The 23004-nt window shown below is 40.0% G+C and overlaps 1 protein-coding gene across 3 annotated transcripts; it reads right to left on the reverse strand.

Annotated features, from left to right (window-relative positions):
• Nucleotides 1-4601: 4601 nt before the first annotated feature.
• Nucleotides 4602-23003, reverse strand: rbm17 (RNA binding motif protein 17). Of its 3 annotated transcripts, none has more exons than XM_087830353.1 (13): nucleotides 22894-23003; nucleotides 22339-22486; nucleotides 20772-20888; nucleotides 19584-19750; nucleotides 19229-19341; nucleotides 18920-18970; nucleotides 17473-17608; nucleotides 17144-17295; nucleotides 14788-14832; nucleotides 10847-10923; nucleotides 10536-10634; nucleotides 10385-10457; nucleotides 4602-4901 (listed from the first exon to the last, which is right to left on the reverse strand). In XM_087830353.1, exons 2-13 carry the CDS (start codon nucleotides 22459-22461, stop codon nucleotides 4798-4800), a joined length of 1257 nt encoding a protein of 418 aa, XP_087686479.1. In that variant the 5' UTR covers nucleotides 22462-22486; nucleotides 22894-23003; the 3' UTR covers nucleotides 4602-4797. The 3 variants fall into 3 exon arrangements, with proteins under 3 accessions (XP_087686479.1, XP_087686480.1, XP_087686481.1); XM_087830354.1 differs by lacking the exon at nucleotides 22894-23003 and adding an exon at nucleotides 22636-22887; XM_087830355.1 differs by lacking the exon at nucleotides 14788-14832.
• Nucleotide 23004: the final 1 nt, after the last annotated feature.

Genomic DNA, 23004 nt, shown 5'->3' on the forward strand with positions numbered 1-23004 from the left:
ATGATGTAAACTGTGAATAAAAATGGAATACAATGATTTGCAAATCCCATAAACCTTCAAATTTTATTCACAACAGAACATAAATAAAGTTATTCAATTAAACTGTAAAGCTCCACGATTTTAAGAAAAATATTGTTGCACTTTGAACTGGTTTATATTTTCAATTTCATGATGCACCAAATAGTTTCAATGGGTGGAAGGTGTGGACTGCAGACGGGCCAGTGCACCACCCAGAGTCTTCTACTACGAAGTCATGCTGTTGTAACAGCCGTAGGGTGCAGTTTAGCATTGTGTGCAAATATGCAAAGCCCTTTCTGAAAAATATGCCATGTGTATGGGAGCATATGTTGCTCTAAAACCTGCATATACCTTTCAGCATTGATGGTTCCTTTCCAGTTGCGCAAGCTGCCAGTTGGTCAGGCAATGATGCATTGCCATACCTTCAAGAGAAGCAGGTTTTTGTACTGAGCACCAATAACAATGCCTCCTCTCTGGCAACCATGTTTTCCAAAAGTAAATTAAACCAGAGAAGAGTTTTACACTTTCCTCAGTCCATTTTAAATTAGCTTCATCCAAGAGAATATGCTGGCATCTGGATCGTATTTACATATGGGTTCTTCTTTGCATGATAGAGCATTAACCTGAATTCATGGATGGAACAGAAAACTATGTTCACAGACACTGATTTCTGCAAGTGAGGGCCCAAAGTTCACAAACATCCTCTATTAATTTGTTCCTTCATTCGTCCCTTGTGCACAGATTTCTCCAGATTCTCAGAATCTTTTTATATTATATACTGTAGGTACTGAGATAATCAGTCTTCACATTTTTACATTGAGAATTATTACTCTGATTATTGTTTCACAATTTTCTTTTCTCTAAGGTGTTACAATAAAGTTTAACTTCCAAGGATTTCCAAATAAAACATTTATAAAGTTTAGCAGTTAGATGTTAGCAGGAAATTAGCTAGTTAGTTCCCACCTAAAGATGACACTCCGATTGAAGAATTTCTAAAAAACTGTAAAATGCACAGCTCTGCTATAACTTTCTATCATATCATCATAAAGCAGAACTAAACTTCAGCCAGGAAAGCATCTGACATAATCCATCCACATCACAAGGTTAGTCATTAATATGTTGCCGCATGATTTTGATTACTTGATATGAAAAAGTCCTGATCCTAAGTAAGATCCTGAAATCTTCTGAAGTGTCCATGGGCTGCAGTGTACACCATGAGATTTTAAAGATTTCCTAATTTGCTGGTGTGCAAATAAAACGCTGAAGAGACCAAGAATGAGGCTGGTTTCTATCCAATTAAACAAGACACAAACGTCCTAAAAAGATGACAACCTCAATTATTGCAATAGAAGCTTGGAACTGGGCTGATATGTCATCACCTAACAAGTGGATAAGCAGAGAAGCCCCACCCACCTGCTGTTTATTAAATGTTTTGTTTGCATGAGCTAGCCAATCGGACGAAAGCTAGCTTAAAACATGAATTAAGGGGCGAATCATAAGGGGAATAGCATAAGGTAAAAATGGTCAACAATAAAGAGTTGGAAATGAGCAAAAAAGTGTTGAGATAAGAAAACTGCTGATGACTGAGCAAAACCCTAAATATATATATTTAAGACTGCTGTGACTTCATATAAGATGCAGGAACAGTGACAGTGATGCAGACTGTATTTTGTCTCAGGAGAGTAAACTTGAAGCTTGTCTGTCTTGGAATGAGCTCCCATAAAAATAGCTGTTAATCCAAATGGGGCCAAGGCTGTATAGGCATCTGGTAATTAAAGCATTATTTTGAAGGGAAACTCTTGATTAAGTCTTTTATTTGACTGACATCTTTCTACACACAAACAGAAGGACAAAGTGATTACAGTTAAACGTTTAAGAAAATAATCACAGTCTTGAAAGTAAACATGTAGTGTTGAGCTTTATGAGGTGTCATACTGATAAAATTTACAGACGTATATTTAAAAGTCATTACTGGATCATTTGCAGTACTTCGCTTTGTGTATTCAATTTGCCCCTAAGCAAGCACTCAGTTGGGAGGAAAAAACTCTGTGAAGAACACAGACAGAAAGGTGAGAGAGGATCAGGGAGACAAAGGAAATGAGTAACAATATAACAATAAACACTTAGCTTGTTGATGTGTGTGTGTGCGCATGCATAGGTGTGTGTCTGTGTGGGTGTGAATGCATGGAATGAAGGGGAGGAGCGGTGATCAGTCCATCGTTTGAGGTCACGGGAGCCTAACTAAGGGACATGTCTGTGAAGGTTCTCAGTCATCCAGGTCATTGTAGTCAAAGGAGCTTCAAAGCTCTCATCCGAGAAGCTTCTTCAGTTCTAAGGTCAAATGGTGGGGAGTCCCAGATATAAACCTAGTGGGAGTTTCCCCCCACAGAGGGACAAAAGGACCCCCTGATGATCCTCTAATCGCCTGAGCCAAGGTGTGAAAATGGGTGTGGGTCCCAATCAGCCAGAGTTTCGGGTGAGCTCATTGTCAAACCTGTGAATTGTGACACCTTATGAATTCACATGATAAGGTGGGGCCAGGTTTCACAATTGTGAACTGCGATTGTACTCTTTTTGTTGTATGTACAGTTTCGCATGTTCCTTGCAACATATAAAAGAAACGAGGGTTGGCTCAATATCTTTGGACAGTACTAACCTTTCTTTAATATTCCGAAATACAACTTGTGTGGAAAAAATGTAACAGCCACCTCACTAGGACATCATCACTACATCACTACAGGCTAAATGTATTACATTTCTGGATTATGACATCAAACTGTGCCCCCTAACACATGGTGTAAGGTCAGGATTGTAATGACCTCTCTGCGGGCTATTTTGTAAAGCTATGGAAGTCACCTGGAACCAGTCTTCAATGAACAAACAATTTATTATGACATGTTTTAGTTTAGTTTAAAAACTATTCAGAAACCTTGCTTAACTGTCTCTAATGTGAAAGACACATACCGGATTTTAACCTCCGAAGTCAAAGTATATGTTCCCAGTATCATTGAAGGCATGTAGTTAACAAGGGAACTAGTTGTAGTTTTGCACCTGGCCATAAATGTTGAGCTCTGCCTGTGAGCACAGAAGTCCCACTCAAGTGCTCTTGTGTTTGCAAGGGGCAGCCAATCAGACGAAAGCTGGCTTAAAGGGAGAAGAGTTCAAACTGTTTGATTCCTACAGTGGATGAACTGAGGGCTTCCATCAAGGCCCAATAGAAGATAAACAAGGAGATCAAGAGAACGATGACCCTTTGAAGTAAGAGCAGAGCAGTGGTCTTCATAGCATGCATTTGATATGCAAGTGGCTGTGGAAAACTCGTGGAAAATTCATTTTTGTCACCTTGTTGATTTAAAGATCATAATCTGGAGTAATATCTTGGACACAAGTTGTCATCAGGATAACTAGGAAAGCATAAACAGTTCTTTTGAATTATGCCACCGGCAGCCAACCTGTAAATAGTAATGTACTCGGGGTAACTTCCTGACAAGTGCTGCACAACACTGTTGAAGATCAGCCTGAGAATGCTGCAGGAGGCGACCCGATAATTGTTGGGGAGCATACCACACGTGGGATATGATGCAAGGCGCTTTACGTCATTTACACTGGAGTGGCTGACAGAAAAGAGACGACTTACAGCAAGTGGCCCATGGTGGCATCAAACGGAGGCCAGTGCAATAAATACTCAAGCTCAGTACATGGTGTGCGAGTGTGCGCTCCACTACGGGAACTACTGTGAGCAAACACCCCACCACCACCCCTCCTCAAGTTTCACTGTTAACACATTCGTTAGTTTCATAGACCAAACAGCACTCTGCTGTGCATGCTCAGGACACACGCTCAACATCAAGCACTGCTCCTGGTTTGCACTCTGACACAAACACACTGCACACACTCAGTAAAAGACTGAATAATCAACTTAACATTTTGTTGTTTAATTTAATGCTCTCTTAGCTGGGCTTATTTCATAATCAAAATGATCAACAAGAGCAGTCGATCAAACATTTGTTTTTATTCCTCAGCTTTTAACCATCAACTCCCATCACTTCAACCTTTGACCTTTCACCACCCTAAATGAATGGAATGATTAAATCTTTTAAATGGGTCTCGCTTCTTGTTTCCGTTTCTCTGTCCAACCCGTTTCCCTGATCTGATTTAAACCTTCTCCAGTGGGATCCTTCCTGACGTTTTTCACGGGAACCTCCAGGGCCCTTCTGGCGCACTTACATAAGTTCTGAATGAGGCTGGGGTTGCGTTCACTGTCCCAGTCCCCTTCCTATAATCCGGCAAGGCTAAATCAAGACAGTCTCTGCCTGGGGATGTGTTAACACTAACGAGGAACCTGCGTTATGTCAGACAAACTTCAGACAAGGAAAGTAGGCTTCCTGGAGATACAACATATGATTGGAGTGGGTTTCTAGAGTTTAACCTCTCGTTATATTAGTGTTCATATTTTGACACTTAAGAACACAACGACAGTCAACATGAAGAATGAGCTTTGTTGTCTTAACTAATGAAGATTTAAAACCAGAAACAGAAAATCTTCTATGTAAAAATGACAAAACCATCAACTCAATGTTGTTTATATCCTTTATTCTTTTTACATAAAAGTTTTTTGTGTTTTTTTTTTTTTCCAACACAGGACAAACAAGCCAATATACTACAGACATGTATCACTACACAGACTGCTGTTCAGGAAATATAAAAAAGGTTTATGTACATGTGGGGAGATGATGTGAGCTTCTTGTGTGGTGGTTCTTGTAGTTTCCCAGGGTGAATTCAAACCTGCTCGCCGAGGTCCAAAACCCGAAACTTGTCTAGATTGTAGAAGCAGGCCTTGACAACTCGCCCACCGAAATATCGTCCGTTCAGATCCACAACAGCTGCAAAAGAGAGGAACAATTAATGTCAGAACCTGGAAAAAAACAAAGTAGAGTCATATGCAAAAAGAACAAAATCCACCACATTTTGGGACATTATGTTTCAGTCCACCTGACACTGGCAGGTTGCACCTTGCATCATCCAGGAACTCATTGATGCTTCCGAGCTAGGAGGAAATCCCCCAAGGACACCCATGATCTCATTAGGAGCATGTTGTGATATCAGTAATCAAGGCTCGCAAAATTTCAAACTCTCTGGTAGCCCTTTGGGCAGGCATTCTTCAGTTTTTGGTAGCCCAAAATAAATTTAAGTAGCCTGAATAAAAAAAGCCATTTTTTTTGTTTTGTTTCCGTTACAATATTATACATTAAAGTATAATATTGTAACGGAAACAAAAGTTAATCAAAAAAATTGTTAAAATGCAAATCACAACAACAGTATAAAAATTACAACCATCAACTCAAATACTTGGTTCAAATTGAACAGAAATTTCTATGAACTTGTAAGAACTGTGTAGAACATGAAGCAGTCTGTGTCAGATCCTGAATTTGAAATTTCCACTGAAGTCACGGGTAAGAGGCAAGTGGAACCAAGATCTAGGCCATTTGCTTTTTGAAGTTTGCAAAGACTGATAAATTTTGCCAGTGGTAATTCACTCTCTGCAACATAGCACGCTGTTCTAAACAGCTTTTTCAGGAGTTCTTGTTGTGCTTGGTTTATTTTTAGTATGTTTTTTTGCAATTGCTGTTTGTTCTGGGAAAGATACTGCAGACTGGGCAATAATGCATTTCTCATGGGTTCTGATGGGGTCTTTCTTAAAATTACTGGTCCCAGTAACAAAGGCGCTTGTCGACTCAGAAATCAAATGAAACTCACAACACACCTGGCAGAACGTCATGTTATTTAGCTCGTCATATTCCAGCCACAGAAATTATTTTGTCCATGAAACCAAAAAAGCTGCACTTTCTTTTTGCCTTATAGTCTGATTTGTCATAACTTTTCCGTTTTGCGGTAGGCTTTTCTTTGGCTGCCCCTACTTCACCCTGACCCGTCTTATTTAGCTGGGCAGACCTAAAATACCAGCTTAAATCCTGCTGCTTTTACACACACACACACACACACACACACACACACACACACACACACACACACACACACACTCACATAACGGTCAGCGATTCTTTGCGCACTCAACCTCTCACATGTTTAAGCTTCCTGTGAGAGATTTCACTTGTCGCGTTTGAATAGTAAGCTAATGAGTGATAAGACGATGTCAGAGGAATTGGTGCGCAATTAATCATCACTCACCAATCAGTGCTGCTGCTCTCTGCACACAATTCGCGATCACAAAATGAAAGTGAAAGCAAGAAGCAAGCGCAAATTCAAACGCAATTTCAATATGTCACACATTGAAAGTGGCTCATCGATGCCAATGACATAATTACTCAGCTACATTGGCGAAAGAATGCAAAAGCATTGACATATATTTTCCTTCCTACGATAGCCCGACGGGCAGGGCAGAGATAGATTTTGGTAGCCCGACTGGAAAAATCGCTAGCCCCGGGACGTCGGGCTAGCGATTTTGCGAGCCCTGGTAATGCATACATGCATGTGGGGCTTACTGAGTACCATTTTCAATTGCTGCAGTGAATTTTCAGCCCAATGGACCAACCTCCATCATTTTCACATACAAATGTTGATCTTTTTCCATCTCCATGAAACAAACGTGGCATCTTTTCACTCCGAACATTTTACCCAGTCCACATCAGTATAGATACCCAACAACTCAGCTGCATGCTGATTTTTTTTTTTTAACAATATGGCTGTTAAAAAGTTGTACAGTTGAGGCTGCACCCTGTTCTGATATTTACTGGGTAAGCATGTGGCCTTCAATTAAAAACATTGATCAAAACAGGCCCATCAAAGACATCAGAACACAGATGCTGTGGAGTATCTGGCACAAATCTGGAAACCTTGTGTTCCTTTGAAGCAGATTCCTGCTAACATGAGAATGTTGTATCACTTACGCACAGGAAGAACAAAACACAACAAACTAAAACAAAGTCACTATTGTCTCAACATGTTTTATGGTATTTTATTCTCTGTGACCTCCAAAGATCAGTTCATCTCTCCTTTGTAAAAAATAAATTATTACACTGTTTATGAAAACCAGCCGATTCATGCTGGTAGTTCCCAGCAAACAACACTCGAGAAGAGAAAAAAAAGAAAACTTTTTTTTGCCTCTCGTACTTCTGCATTCTAGGAAAATAGGAAATTTTATGTCAGGGTCATTTCCCAGGACTGTCTCCTAAAGATGAACCACTGAGGTAATGATCCTGTAAAAAGGACGCGTCATATCCGACTGTGTGAGAGGACAGGATTCAGCATTAGTCACTGAGGCATGTGTGTCCCAAGCATGTTAATGGATCTTGAAGGACGCCGGAGATCACTTCAGTTGGTAGACAGCCATAAAGCGCGTGCATATGCACAAAACAATGTGTGTTATGACTACAGCAGCTAAGGGGAACATCTTGATTTGTATGGAAACAGATGGTTAGTGTACAATTGTGCATCTTTTCAAAGATGAATCCAGACCATTTTTTAAACGTGCTTTCTTCACAAGGGTTAAAGAGAGCAATTATTTTATGTTATGGGTGCGGTTAGTTTTGCGGATGATTTACAAAAGTTGTGCTGTTTTCTAAACGCAGGCGCACTCTGTTCATTTCAATGTGACACGCACAATCTGCCAAGAGCTGTGGGTAATTTACTATCAGGACAAGCATATCAATATAATATGCGTGTGTAGGTTCAGTGTAGGCCTACAGTGGCAGTCATGAGCTCGTTAGAATGGAAACAGGCTTTAGTAATTGCTTCGATGTTGACAGCACCACCATAACGGTTCTACGCTGAGAAAGAGACAGAAAAACAAAAATAGATCACATGCAAAAAATCCAATATGATTACACAGACGTACACCTATTGCCAAAGTGCATGCAGCTGAATTTGTGTAACCCATGACAAAAAAAAACAAAACAAACAGTCACGTGTTAGACGATCACGAGATCATGGTGAAAACCATGTGCACCTTTCATGACCCTGAAATCAAAACGCTTTAATTTCAGTGTAATAAAACTTAAAAATTAAAAGACACATTTTCCCTGATAAAGATTTATTAACATAAATGCATCATGACCAACATCCATATCCAAGGCCTGAATATACTAAGGACAGGGTCCAAATTCAACATAGTCATTCTCCCTGTTCTTGCCATTCGTCAGCTGTTTCGCTTTGAAGCAGTTTACAGGAACCAGAAACCGAGAATTGAAGAAGTGCAGTAAGTTTTGCTGCTGCTGGCACTGCGTGACTCTTTTACTTTCCAGGTCATTTCAGAGTTCACTAAACAAATGTAGAATTAGGTGGCTTTGTAATCCATCCATTTCTAACCACATCCTCATCTGGAATGCCACATAAATCAATAAGCGCACTTCTAGCGCACCCTTAACTTACTGCGATGTCTCCTCTACACAGCAATAACCGATGTGCAAAAAACTGTTATTACATATACATCTTATGCATAGCAAAACTTAAATATTCCCCTCACTAAATTTTGTGCCCTGAGAAAGGAACTCCGAGAAACACCTATGCAACAGGGCCAATTGCAAAAATCTGAGTTTCCACCTCTCATGTGCAATAGTCACTGTGCTCTTTCTGTAAATGCTGAGCAGAAAGTGCTAAATGTCCAACAACAGATCTAAATTCATCATTATAAACCTTTACAACTTCTCAGTAAAATGACAAACTGTTCCTTTAACTATTGTCATTTACTATCTGTAATCTAATGAAGCTAATGAACAACTTTCTGTTTGAGGACAATGTGCAATCACCAGGCTCTGTAACCTTTCCATCACCTCATACTCACGTCAGCAGTGAAGAGAACCGACAGGATTATTTAGCTGGTTTTTATGTAGCCATTAAACCTTTCAAAGAATAGCCGGGAAAATTTAACCTCAAACTTTATCTTCTTGGGTAGTATTGCATTCCTTCAAGCGTGGACACTACTGTGATGTACTGTTGGGTGGCCACTGCTTAAAAAACAAAACAAAAAAACTAACAACAACAACAACAACAACAACTCTGTATGTCTGATTAGTAGTGTTCTAGCAGAATACAGTATGTTTCAGTGTTTGAGAGGCTTTAGCCGACAGTCTGACCTTTGAATCCTGTCACCCAAAACTGCTTCTTACTACTTCTGAGTCACTGTCACGCTCACCCTGTCTCAACACTCAAGACAGCATCGATCGCTTTAATGGGGAAGTTGACGTTTGCTTTTTGTGCACATTCGAAATGAGCGATAAAAATCCCAGAGAGAGGTCAAGATCAGAACAGGGCTTAAAGGGAGCCATCAAAGGGTGTTTCACAACCGCGCTGTTTGGTCTGTTTAAATCAAATGTAGACAGATTGCAGTCAGATTGGCAACATGCTTGATGTCTCAATTGGTGGATTCAAGTCTTAGTTGCACATGATGACCAGAGGAGCACAAAGATGCAACCTTGGAGGGGAGATATAAATGTGGATGTTATGGGCAGACTGGTATATCTTAACTGCACTTTGAACAACTCCAGCCATATCCAAAGTAACTACAAATGAAATTCATGAGCAAAAACCAGCTAAATCACCTCTACTAGAAGAAACTAACTTAAATGAACCAGGTGCTAGATGCTACACTCGCCGTTCTCTTCCCTGTAGGGGAATCATAGCTAACATGAGGATAAACATGACCCATTTTCACACAGTGACAGAAGAAAATCAGGTTTAACTGGGTTCCAGCATATTATTTACAGCTACCCTGACGGACACCAAATACAACAATCATCTCCGGCCTATGAGTGCGAGAACATGCCCTCAGACTTCACTTTCCGGATGCTTCGCCATCACCTCCAGAAACAGATCACTTAGTGTGAGACTTTTAATTTGATTCTTTCTGACAGGTTTTAGTGTCGTTCTTTGAGAACCTGCCCTGCTTTCTGAGAGCTGTGATATAAGCGCGGTTCTGCCGGTGCCACAGGGAGACGCCTGGGTTGCTGGGTCACAAATGATGTAACACCGCAGGGAATGGGAGTCTCACCTTGTTTCTGATCTGGGCCAACTCATTTAGAATGGGACACATTTTCACCCACATTATTAGAGCAGTTATGCAAGGATTCCTCCCCCCCCCCAAAAAAAAAGAGAAAGAAAAAAGAAAAGTGCGATGCTGTTACATGAAGTTATTTAGGAAACAGTCGCCTACATATGCAGACTGAAAACCATTGTTTAAATGAGAATGGAAACGTGTGAGGCAACCACTTTCATTATGAACAAGTGCACAGCGAGGAAGTTCCTCAAGCTCCTGTGACACTTGAAGGCAACATGGTCTGATGCAAATGCCTGATATTTCATGAGTTGAGGCCTATTCCAGGGATGGCACTTAAAAGAAGTGAATACTGACCTTTGATGGCCGACTCCACCCTCTCAAACTCCAGAAATATTCTGACGGCTTCATCATCTGGCACCTCTGCAATCTGACAGAGGAAAGAATCTTCACGCTTCTGTTTTGATGACTTTACGTAAATCGAGTTTTATAAATCACTTCATCTCACCTCAAAAATGACACATTTAACTACTTTGCCGTATTTCTCGCATTCCTCTTTCGTCTCTCCCTCCAAGTCCTCGTCCACCTCTCCTCGCCCCACCATGTTCTACGAAGGGAAACGACACATGTAACCAAGCTGCACGGGACATCAGACTAGTCATAATCTCATACTTAAACTGCAGTCCTTCCATAACCCAGTGTTCTGTGTTGAAATAATAACATGTGCCACTTATAACCCACTGATCATGTTTCTAATGCTATAGCAGCCAAACCTAGAAAGGGGGGATTTAACAGCACACAGGGTTAAATTACACGTACCCTCAGCAGGACCACCTTGGTCGGGTTTTTCAGGATCTCAGTGAGCGGGTTTGCGTCAGACTTCTTGGAGGAGTCAGCTGATTGGAAGAAAACAGAGGTGATCATAATTTTTTCCTTATCATCAGAATATTTACAGGCAGCAGGTATGCTGGATGGAGCAACAGAAGGTGTCGGACGATAAGTGGATTTGTGCGGGACTGTTCAAAACTTGGGAGCTTGATTCAACACAGATGATAAATGAAACAATTCAGCAGTTTGTTTTGCGTCAGCTGGTCTGATATCTGCTTCGTCTGACATCTAGTTGGGTCATTCTGGGTCATTCAAGTAATAAAACTGTTAAGATTTCTGGAAAGTGACCAAGTTGCCAGTCTCACTCAAATACTGAAATGTATAAAACAAAACAGAGCTGAAGTTTTTCTGCTCATCTTTATATTTTTCCGTTTAGATATTAAGTTAAACAACTAAAAAAAACAAAAAAAAAGAAAAAAAAAAAAAAGCAATTTCCACACTATTTTTCTACATTCGGAAATCTAAATGACGATCTGACAAAAGTATTGATATTACTAATTAATAATAATAATAATAATAAGCGGTTAAAGGGCGCGCTTAAGCTGCTAGCACATTAGAGAATATAAGAGACTATCAGAGTAGCTATGTTCTTATTTGACACTCATTTAACTGGACGATAAACAACACTGATAACAGAGCTCAAGTTATTCAACAGGCATACAGAAAAGGTAAACATGGATGGAGCGATATCCAATTGTGCCCTCTAGTGGTTAAACAGAAACACTGACATGTTTAATGACAGGGAGGAGTTGGCCTCTTATTACAAATCGGCTATTTCCTTTTTAATCTACGCTTGCTATATATGGCTATAAGCAATAAATTGCAAAAAAAACAAAAAAACAAACTCATGTATACGAATTGATGTTAATTGTTTTGTTTGTTTGTTTTTTTAATTTGTCAGAATTTTCCATAAATGCCCCAATTTTTAAAAAAAGAAAAAAAAGGCGGGAATTTTATGGCAATTATGTGAATGTGCAGGCTTTACTGGGTTAAGTCATAATGGAATACATTGCAGATTTGACTTGTCATAAATAATTGTCCAGGGGTTAGGAGAACAGGTCAAAGAGTGAAAACTGCACAGAAGCCAAACATTTGATGAAAAGCTGTTGAGAGGGAGACTTGAAGCTTGTTTGCGTTGGCAGCAAAGAGCATGCTGTACAGGCAAAACTCTGCACCCTGCTATAAGAAGCACAGACCAAATTCAAAGCAGGGAAGACTTAACCTCCTAAGACCTGAACCCTTCCACGGCATGCATTTTTAATTTCTCTTTGATATTTGGGCTGATTGGGGCCAGATGAACGTAAAAACAAAGAATTACCAGATTTTTTTTTACCTGATTTTTGTCTTTAAGAAAAATAAGAGCCACATATGAGGATATTAGTTTAAAATTTTGATAGAACAGTAGAAGTATAATGTCCTTGTAAGTTGATATCAGGCCCTTGTAGAGCAAAATTGAGTATTTTGGTCTAAATAACCCAAAATGTGATGTGGACGCCAGGTCCTAGGAGGTTAAAATCAATTTTCAAATTGAGGCCGAGTTGCAGCTTCAGCCTGGGCGGCATCACAGCATTATAGCACAGCAGAGCATTTGTGTTGCAGATTGCAGTACATAACCAGACTACAGTATTGTTTGATCGAATCGCATTTACAAAAGTTACAAAAAGGTGATAGAGGCCAAATTGATAAATAGAAGATAATTAGGGGACTCATAGTATAAACATAATGTATTGCCATGCATATATGACCTTTAAGTCAACCATCTGTGGAATCTACTACAACACTCAGTATCCAGACAGTGTCTACCACAGATTAAGTGAATAATGAAAAACTGGTATGGAAGACGATAGAGTAAAAGAGGATTTTATAACTAAATTTTTTATGACATTGGCTTATTTACATTAGCCTTATGGTTTACCTACAGTAGCACCTGGCAAAAGTAACAAGCTGGAAAGAAAGTGCTTTAGTAGGCTGGAGGAATTCACATGGCTTGAAAGCCCTTAGCATAAAAGTACAATTATACAGTTATTTATCCAACATTAAAGTTTTGATATAGACCCTAAATACAGTAAACTTGACTTCAGATGTACATGGAAATATGAATATTCAAGATATGATAAATTAGATACTAATGTCATTAAATTAAAATAATAAGATCCTTTTGTAGGTGTTACAGGTGCACAAACTCAATCACTTTTTGCCAACTGGTAGGTGGCTGCCAGGCAACATAATAATATTCCCATTATCTGATATAGACAGGAAGCTTCAGGGGACTAAGATATGAGCCAAGTTTGGGTTACTCAACTCCTGATTATCAGATCGAGTTTGTAAGCAAACAAACAGAGAGATTTGGTGTTATATAATATGACACTGTTGATGCTTTATCGAGGTTGTCATATTATAGTGCACTGCATAATGACGCCACCAGAGGGCAGTCTATACATGTGAAACACTGAGTGGAGCTAAGTGAGCTGTGAACAGGGTCATAGACAGAGTGCAACCAAAACTCCTGCTGATAAAAGTGAGCCAGACAAAAAGGATACAGCTGTGTGCAGTAGGGCTGCACGATTTTGCATAAAATGAGAATCACGATTTATTTGCTTAGAATTGAGATCACGATTCTCTCATGATTTTCTTTTCCAATATAAATATTTATTGCACTTATTAACTGCACATCAAATTCGTAACAGTTGAGACTGAACATAAAAACCATAAATGTCTCACGTTTTGTCGTTGCCGCAAAATGTTGTACTGCTTGAAATTCCGTCTCCACCGTTGCTCGACACTGCGTGTATAGAGCAGGTAGTGCAACAATAGAAAAATAGTTGCGGGACGGCACTGTGTAGCGTTTGTCTAGGGTGTTGATCATTCTCCTAAATCCCTTGTTTTGCTCAGCCATATATTTAGCCAGCCTCCGTAATTTCTTTGTGCCTGCGGGAGTTCGACGGGTATGGGGAAGCGCTGTATAAGGTTCCCGTTATTGATGTTTGGGTGGTTGACCGGGACGGAGTTTCTCCTGTCACTTTCTTGGCCTTTACAGCTTCATCATCTCTCACGTGCTCTCCGTTGTTTTTTCCCTGCCAGCTGGTTTCTGTATCACGTGGTATAAGGCTCCGCCCTTGTCATTTGTTTTCATGCAGATTATGTCCCGGATCAAAATGCGGTACAATCATCATCTTTTTTTTCTTTTCTTTTTTTTAATCGTTGTCATTTGGAAATGAGATCGCAATTTTCTAACAATCAATTGTGCAGCCCTAGTGTGCAGTATTACCCTTGAGAACAGATACACACTTTAGCGCACTTTTAGCTACTGCCTGGTGTCAAATGTGGCTACAAACTCACATCAATAAGCTATGGAAGAATGTAGGTGTCCAAAGTGCAAATGTCCTAATTAAACAGAAATTTAACCATTAAACTAATCATCTACTCTTGAAGTAAGAGAACACCAACTTAATATGATCAATGTTAGCAGTGGAAGCACTAGCAGCCTTCTTTCTTTGTAGGTCAAAGTCCACACGTCTATATTAAATGTGGTTATGCAAGGTTCCAATAAAGTAAGTTAGCTTTGAAATACCCCTCATCTACTTTACAACTCAGCTTATAATACCCCCAGTTACCATATGTGATAAGTCAGGAAGGTACGAAGGTATCAATAACTGGATGTGTCCAAGCTGACAGCTGTTTTAACACAAATATGCTGCGTAGAGAACATGGATGCAGAGATTCATGCTAATACAATGAATCTGTGACACGCGCATAGAGTAACTGTGTGACAGTATGCATGTATATAAAAGTCATGCAAACACAAACTTTAAAGATGATCCGTGTGGCACATTCTGCAATATGAAAGGGAGAAAATGGGAGTGGAGGCCAACCTGCAGAGCCTGAAGTCTCAGTGGCACCTGATTGGCTGGAGCCTGCTGCTTACACACACGCGCGCACACACACACACAGAAACACACACACGCACACAAAAAATGAAAAGACATGCATGTAAAGGTCACTGTAAAACATCTAACTGATATTGAAATGGATTCTTGCTGTGGTCACACCCAAAACAAAAGTATGTGAAAACAGTGGACGGCTGAATATTGCACATGCTCACACAGACCAGGACAGGCTTGAGACAATACAGGCAAAAGCAGCTTTTCATGCAGCTGACAGATATAGTAAATCACGTTGAAGCAGACAGGGTGAAAAGGAACACAGAAAGGTGGGGTGGGGCATAAACATCAGAACACGAGTGGTAGGGCTGGGCGATGTGGATCTTGAGGGGCAGGCTGAGAGTAGCGTGCTACTGGAGCACAATGTGAAGAAATAAAAAAAAATTAAAAATCCAGTTGAGCTAATCTGGTTTAAAAGGGTCATAAAAGAGTATTTTATGAACAGAAGCCAATAAACCAAAACTGTAAAATTGATGGAGACCTATATATTTATTTATTTTAAATTATATGGCGCCAAATCACATCAACAGTCACTTCAAGCAGCTTGATATTGTAAGGCAGTGATACTCAAGGTTTGGCTGGGGACCCCGAGTGGGCTATGAAGGTACTGCAGGTGGCCCACAGCAATCACAGAAATTCAGTTTGAAGTTATAAACATTTACAGTTACATATTTATATAAAATGATTCATTTCTATAAAAAGGGAATTCAAACTGGTAATAGGAAGTGATTAGTTTGTGATATTACTCACTACTCTGACTATTTAGGGCAGAGTAGTGAGTAATGTTGCTCTTGCACTGGAACTTGGGGCCCAGTGGTAGGTGGGGTCACACAGTGGCTCAGCACTTAGCATATGACTGCAATACGTTTGAGCTATTTAGAGCGAAAAAGCCTGTGTTGCTTATGTTTGTTTGGTTTTTTAAACAGAATTTTTAGGAAATGAATTGATTTCTCTTGTAACTTGACTTTTCTTTTAAGATTTGGCCCATGGCATTTTCTGGTATTTAAGTGGGCCGCAACCCTCTTGAATTAAATGACTGTTGTAAGGAAAAGACCCAACAATAACACAGAGAAAACCCAACAATCAGACGACACCCTATTAGTAAGCACTTGGTGACAATGGGAAGGAAAAATTCCCCTTTAACAGGAAGAAACCTCTGGCACAGCCAGGCTCAGGGTGGGGCAGATTTCTGCCGTGACCCCACAGCCACATCAGGCACACATGTGCCTGTCATAAATGCTGTTAGGAGTCTTACAAGCGCCTAACTGGCACGGTTGGATGGCACAAAGCTACGAGCATGAAGCCAAAGTTTTGGGTCCGACCTCTGGCTTTTCACTCCTGCATGTTTAGGGTTGAGACCCACACGCTGCATGCTTCAGGTAACACTGTCATTATAATAAACAGAGGTACAGTGAACTTAACATTGAGTAATGGAGGGAGAAGAATCCTTACTAGATACGTAAGGATGATTATTACAAGCAGCAGAAATCATTTTACAGTGAGCTGATGGGTTTGAAGTATTTCAGGGTTTTAGTTTTGTTTTTACTCAGAGATTGATCCATCATGGGAACATTAACACACACACACACACACACAAAAACCCAACTAAACTGTAATGTGCCTGTTTACACAAGTGGCACAGAAACTGTATTAACACAGATACAGTCATGACCTGACTGCAAATGATGATTTCTGTTTTCCTATAAGGTCTTTTTGTACGTGCCAATTTACCCACGCTTAGTAAGTTCAAGTGTAAACTGAGTCACTAAGTCAACTCTTGAAGCATCACGAAAGAAAACATTAGCTTATTGTTTCGCTTTCTAACCAGAGTCTCACTGGTAGGAAATGCTTCATGTCTTAACGAGGCTTTTAGAGTGAAACATTTGCAGGAATTTGTATAAAAACCTAAACTGACAGTTTGACACATGATTACAAATTAATATACATTTCTTAATTTGTATATTTAGTTAAGAAGTAATGTCGTTTTTAACAAATGGCAGTCTTATGTTTAAAATAGTTCAGTTTAGTTTTGGTTTTCACTGTGAGAGTGAGCATAGAATTCAAAGAAATGAGAGAGTGGGGGCAGGGGAGAGAGCCGTAAACATCTATATGACTGCACAAACATTTATGTGACACAATGATCAAATTATAACTCGATCAACCAACTTCTCTGATCTAACCTGCTAATGTAGTGTTTAAAAACAAAACAAACACAAAGGCATCGCCCAGCCCTAAGCTAAAGATGGAAAGGACAAAAAAAAAAAAAAGAAGCAAAGGTCGCTCTTACGTTTTTCTGCTGCGTCACCTATGATGATCTTTCCACCTCTCTTGCTGGTCTTTTCCACGGACAGCGCCGTGCTGAGGCCTTGCTCGTGCTTCCCGAGGCCCTGGCCTTCTTTGAAGCCATATTTCTGCATAATCTTATGGGCCACTGTGCCTCTGCAGGTGAAGGAGAATCAATGTTAATGCATAACATGAAACATTCAGCTATACAGTACATATAAACATGATATACAACTGATTAACTGTAGTACTTAACTTGAAGTACTTTTTATTCAAGCAGAAATAAATGAAGTAACTATATGAGTCTACTTGTTGTGTAATATAAGCACCCACCCCATGTTAGCAAGGAAGGAGCTGGTCGGTCCGGGTGGTGAGCGGGGCCGGTCTGAGTCTTCATACATAGGTGGAGGGATGGCCGCCTTTGAGCCTCTGGCAGGACGGCCCTCCTCTTCATAGGAAAATGAAGAGCCTGAGATCACACACACAAACAGAAAATAGCTGATGAGTTATAATGCAGTAACAAAGGGCTCAACTGCAATGTCAACATGCATTCAAAGTAAACTTTAGGCATATAAAGGTGACCTATTATGGTCATTTGAAGCTCCACATCTTTATTTGGAACTGCATGAGTCACAGGTAGATGGGGGTTGGTAAATACAGCAATATTCATCCTGTCTGAAACCATGTTTTAGTTCCTCTTCCTTTAACTTTAACACCACCATCATTCCATTTCCTCGACAGGCTGCCCTGTAGTAACCTGAGACAAACATACACGATATTGCCAAAAGCATTCACTTAACAACCGCTGACCCCGCTCTCTGATTTTACATGACCTGCTGCTTCATGTCTGAGTTGATGTCATTTTCAATCATTTCTACTTTGTTATAACACTACTGACAGATGACTGTGGAAGATTTAGCAGTGAAGAAATTTCATGACTAGACTTGTTGCCATCCTATCACAGTACCACACTGGAATTCACTAAGCTCCCGAGAGCAATCCATTCATCCACAAGCATTTGTAGAAGCAGTATGAAAGCCTACGTGCTTGATTTTATCCACTTTGGCCGTGAGTGAGTGGGTGAGGAAGCACTTTTGGAAATACAGTATATGATATCCACTCTTACTGCCATTATATGTGCTAGGAGCAGAAAGAAATGACTAGAATTGAGCATTCAGAAGTCTGAAAGCTAAATTTTTGTACGGTGTTAAAGTTAAAAAACTTAAAATGCAGTGTGGCAGTACACACTGGCTGCCTTGTGTCCCGTTCTCTGTCGAGATGATCCCACACGGCTTCAATAAGGTTGAGGCTTTGAGGAGGCCAATTCATGAGTGATAGTGTTCCAGCATATCCAGATGTGCCTTTATCTATCCAGTAAAAACATATATCTATCTACCAATGCGTGTAAACACACTATTAATGTGTGCCATCATGCTGACAAACAAAGCCACTCCCAATCAGATACTTCTCAGATGGTATTGCACGGTGGAGCAAAGCTCAAACCTGACAATCCTGACTTCACCAGCCCATCGGTTTTCACAAGATCCCAAAATCTGTGTGTCACGTTCTGTGTCCATGACACAGAAAGAAAATTCAGATATATTTTAAATGAAATTCTACTAAAAATATTCAAGCTCATAAGCCCCATTTTCCCTAAAAATCCAAACCCTGCAGGAGAAAAAACCCCTACAGTTTCTCTTCATTATCCTGCAGTGAGCCAGTTGTATGCTGCTACTTCTATTTTAAAAGATAAACATCCCCTCAGACTTATCAGACTTACCATCTCTGTCCACAAGGGAAGATGGAGGGGCAATGGCTGCTCCACCCATGCCTGAGACAAACAAAAACAGATCAAACAATCAGGCAAGTGGATTTTACTTTTTGTTTTACTTTCAAAATAACTTCAGTGATCAATTTATGATAAGAAAACAAAGACAAGTAATCTCTGGGAGGGGCACAAACCATCTAGGGTGTCAACTTTGAAATCACGAGACGCTAAATGTCCAAACAATGTGGATAAGGATCAGATCACAGATTATTTTGCTTGCAAATCAGAGTCAAAACATCATTCGGTGTTTCAAGAACTCACTCCTTTTCCTCCTCTCCTTTTCGTACTCCTCCTCCTCATCCGAGTCTTCCTCTGCTGCCGGGAAACGAGAGAAACCACTGGGAGCTCCACTTTCGTGTCTGTCTTTCCTTTTCCTGCAAACACAACGCCCACATTCAGATTTAGTTGTCTGCTTCATTCAGTTCATTTCTAAATCACAGTAAAGATCCTCCAAATTCCTGAAAACTAATAAATAAAAGTCTCTTTTAATCATTTTAAAAGTGGAAGAATAGAAAGCTTCAAGTATTTTATTTCATCTAGTTTGTCAATCTTTAGCTTGTATAATACATCACCTACTGAGGAGAGTTTAAAACAAAACAAAAGAAAACAGCCATACTTTTCCCTCTCTTCAATTTCCTTCTGCCGCTCCTGCTCCCTCTGTCGCTGCCGTTCTTCTCTGTGACGCTTCACCACCTTCTCGTAGTCATTGGGGAACATGGGGTCATACTCGTCTGCTAAGGGGATCAGCACATCACTAGCAGAGAAAGCACTGGGGACTGCATCCTAAAGCAAGAACCAGCAAACATGGAGAACAAATGCAACACATGAGTGAGATAAATGAGTTCCTTTACAATTTTTACACGGGACACTGTTATATTCTCCCTCTGCATCTTTGGCAAAGATCCAACTGAATTAAATTAAAAAATAAATAAATAAAAACAGCAAAATACAGACAACATGAAAGAACTGGTTGACAACATTACGCTATAGAATACTATATGTAATACTAAAGATAAAGCTGGATTTATGGCACACAAGGGGTGGATGAAAGCAGGGGAAATGTGGTTTTTAATACATGTTTACGCATATTAGACTGTGTGATTGTTCAATTATCTTTATACCTGCAAAGCAAAGAGCAGTTGTTCTTAACTAAAGAAATAAAACTTATTTCATTCCACCTTGCTCATCTCTACTGCAGCGCTGCCTCACTGTCACCCAGAAAGGAGTGGCTGCAGCTCCACATACACTCATCACTGAACCATGACGACAGCCGTGTAAATCTGTTTCTTCCTGTCTCATGTAGAAACTGAGAATAAGCTAGAATTTAGTATCTGACCAGTGTCCACTAAAGAAGCAGTGACTGCTGCTTATCAAACAAATCAGCAGATTTATTTTAAAAACAGCATTCAGTCTCAACTTGTTTTGGAAACAGTTTCATTTGTAGTTCAGCAAATCTCATCATATCCGAGGAAGCATTGACTAAAAGAATCCTTGTAAAGCTTTCCAAAGGTTGCTGGTGTTACTCTACTAATATGCAACCTGTCTCAAAGCGAGCCTTTGCTTTTAACATTCAGCCTGCAAGCCATGATCAGAGAGAATGTGAACACACAGCAACGTCAGACACGATCACCACCCGCTTTGTCGTTATAAAAGACCGGGTCTAACAGATATTTAAGACTCAAGTAATGCTGCATAAACAGCATAATTTGTCCAGGTGTTTTTCAATATTTCCATACTGACCAACCCAGTAACAGTTTAACATTGGTCTTGAGTACCCATCCAGAACAAACACTGTGAGCCGTACCTTGAGGCCAGCCGCAACATGTGGAGGAGCGTCTGTGATCTGTCGCTCATCACTGGAACTTCCTCTCTTAAGATCAATGACAGGCGCCAAGACGGTGGTCTGCTTCATCCGCTGGGTCTACAGAAAAGAAAAGCATAAACAAAACAACCAATTAACTTTGTTCTTCTTCTGATCAGTGACTGTAGAAATACATCAAACAGAAAACCATTTGCTCCACACTGGCATGACAGACAGTTGCCGTGGATATGTTGGCTGCACATCCCAAACATGCTCTACTGAATTGTAATCTGGTGACTGCAGAGACCATTCGAGCACAGGGATCTCATTATCACATTCAAGACACCAGTCTGGGATTATCTGAGCTTTGTGACATGGGATGCTATCTGCAGGAAGCAGCCATCAGAACATGGGCACACAGTGGTCATGATTGGATGGACATGGTCAGCAACAATACTCAGAAAGGAAGTAGCATAAAAAAAAACCCTCAGTCTGTATAAACAAGCCCAAATTATGGCAAGAAAACTGCTGTATATAGACAAGTTCATTCAGAGATGCTTTTCGGCATACTCATTTGTGGTTTACTCATAGTGGTTGTTTGAGTTAATGTTGCCCAGGGCTGCAATGATTCATCAAGTAAATCAAATATTTCAATTTAAAAAAAGTTTTTAAACACAATTTTTTTGCTTTGATGCTTCGTTTAACATACGACTCTGTAGCGTGCCATTGTCACCATGGAAATGCAAGCATTTCACCCACATTTACATGTAAAAACAAACCTACAATAGAAACTTATTTAGGAGCAGCATGTAAATAATAGGTTTGACCAAATTAAGTCCACACAGCCTCCAGTTTTCAACAAAAGCACTGATAACACAACAGCAGCAGTGATGATAACGCTGGTTTAAGATGGAGCCATATTCTTTTTACTCATACACAGATTGCAAAGAGCAAAAAGGCAGAGCCGTTACCGAGACGGTAAGCTCAGGCTGAGTGAAAGAAAACTTGTTTCAGGCGTCCAAAACATCAGCGTGCCTCCTGTGATCAACATCAAAACCTTTACTGGGAAAAAGTGAGTAGGAGTCCTTCATCAAAGCATCTGATCAACAAACTCCAAAGTGATGACAAGTGAGCTTTGTAGCTGCTCCATCCACGGCCATTTGTTTATTTTTTTTTTTTTTTTTAAAAGTCCTGTAAAGCCGCAGAAGTTTTATTAAAATCTGCAGAACTATTAACTTAGTCTGATACTGTGTTTAAATCATACAGCTTAATGAAGGCTGACGGCAACCGCTCAGTTTTACATAGAAGGGAAGAATGAGGCAAACACCGGTGAGTCTAGACTGGGATGTACTAGACCAGGTTTAATTCAAAACTTTCATAACATTTTTCAGACTAAATGTAAAATAATATAAAATATTTTGTTAATTAAATTACATTAATATCTAACAATATAAAAATAAGAGCTTTTTTCACAAGCTAATAAAAATGTTTCTGACCATCTTATAAACAAAAGTGTACGTTAAGCTTGATTGAATGACCCACTATAATACATGTGTAGTACTGCACGCACCTTGGCCTGTGTCAGAGCCGCCTTCTTCACCTTCAGCTGGGACTGTAGTAGCTTGAAGTTCTTGGACCAGCCTTCGGTCTTAGTGTCGCTGGCACCCACACCGAGGTCATCATAGAGCGACATTGCTGTCCGTCAGTGCTCCTGTTGCCTTCGGACACACAAACACGTTTCACTTCTCAATATTTATCGAGCCTACGGCATCATCATTCAGTCCTTCACTGCTTGGAAAAGCAAAAAAATTAAAAAATAAAATCGGCTATAACGTGCAACAGCTAAATCACAAATCTCCGCTATAACCTTTTGTGATTCCGTCGTTTGTCGCTGATGCTGAAGCAAATTTCCCAGGAGAAACTGGGAAACGTTAGCTAGCTAACGAAAGCTAAGGCTAGTGTTGCTAATGTCTGCTCCTAATGAAATGTGTCAAGAAAAGACCCAACATTCGTTCCACTGTCTCTATACCTACCACTATTATATAGGATTTAAAATTAATTACAAGTCAGTTAATATTAATCTACTTTTTTTCTTTAAAAAGGCTAACCAGCACATTTGATATACCTCCTCACTGCTCGTAACGGAAGCCTGAGCGCAAAAACAAAAACCAAGAGCCAACATTTGCCGGCATTTTACGCTCTTGCGGCATCTGGCGCCCGGATGACTCATTTGAAA

The sequence above is a fragment of the Neolamprologus brichardi genome, chromosome 17 (genome assembly GCF_056152115.1).
Source record: "Neolamprologus brichardi isolate AB-2024 chromosome 17, ASM5615211v1, whole genome shotgun sequence".
Classification (NCBI taxonomy): Eukaryota; Metazoa; Chordata; class Actinopteri; order Cichliformes; family Cichlidae; genus Neolamprologus; species Neolamprologus brichardi.

What these genes read in the sequence shown, in the direction of transcription:
- rbm17 (XM_087830353.1), bottom strand. Translation starts at nt 22,461, where the DNA reads ATGTCGCTCTATGATGACCTCGGTGTGGGTGCCAGCGACACTAAGACC. An exon ending in CGGCTCTGACACAGGCCAAG is followed by an intron (nt 20,889 to 22,338) that starts GTGCGTGCAGTA and finishes TCTTTTCTGTAG; the next exon opens with ACCCAGCGGATGAAGCAGAC. An exon ending in AGGTGACGCAGCAGAAAAAC is followed by an intron (nt 14,833 to 17,143) that starts GTAAGAGCGACC and finishes GTGTGTAAGCAG; the next exon opens with CAGGCTCCAGCCAATCAGGT.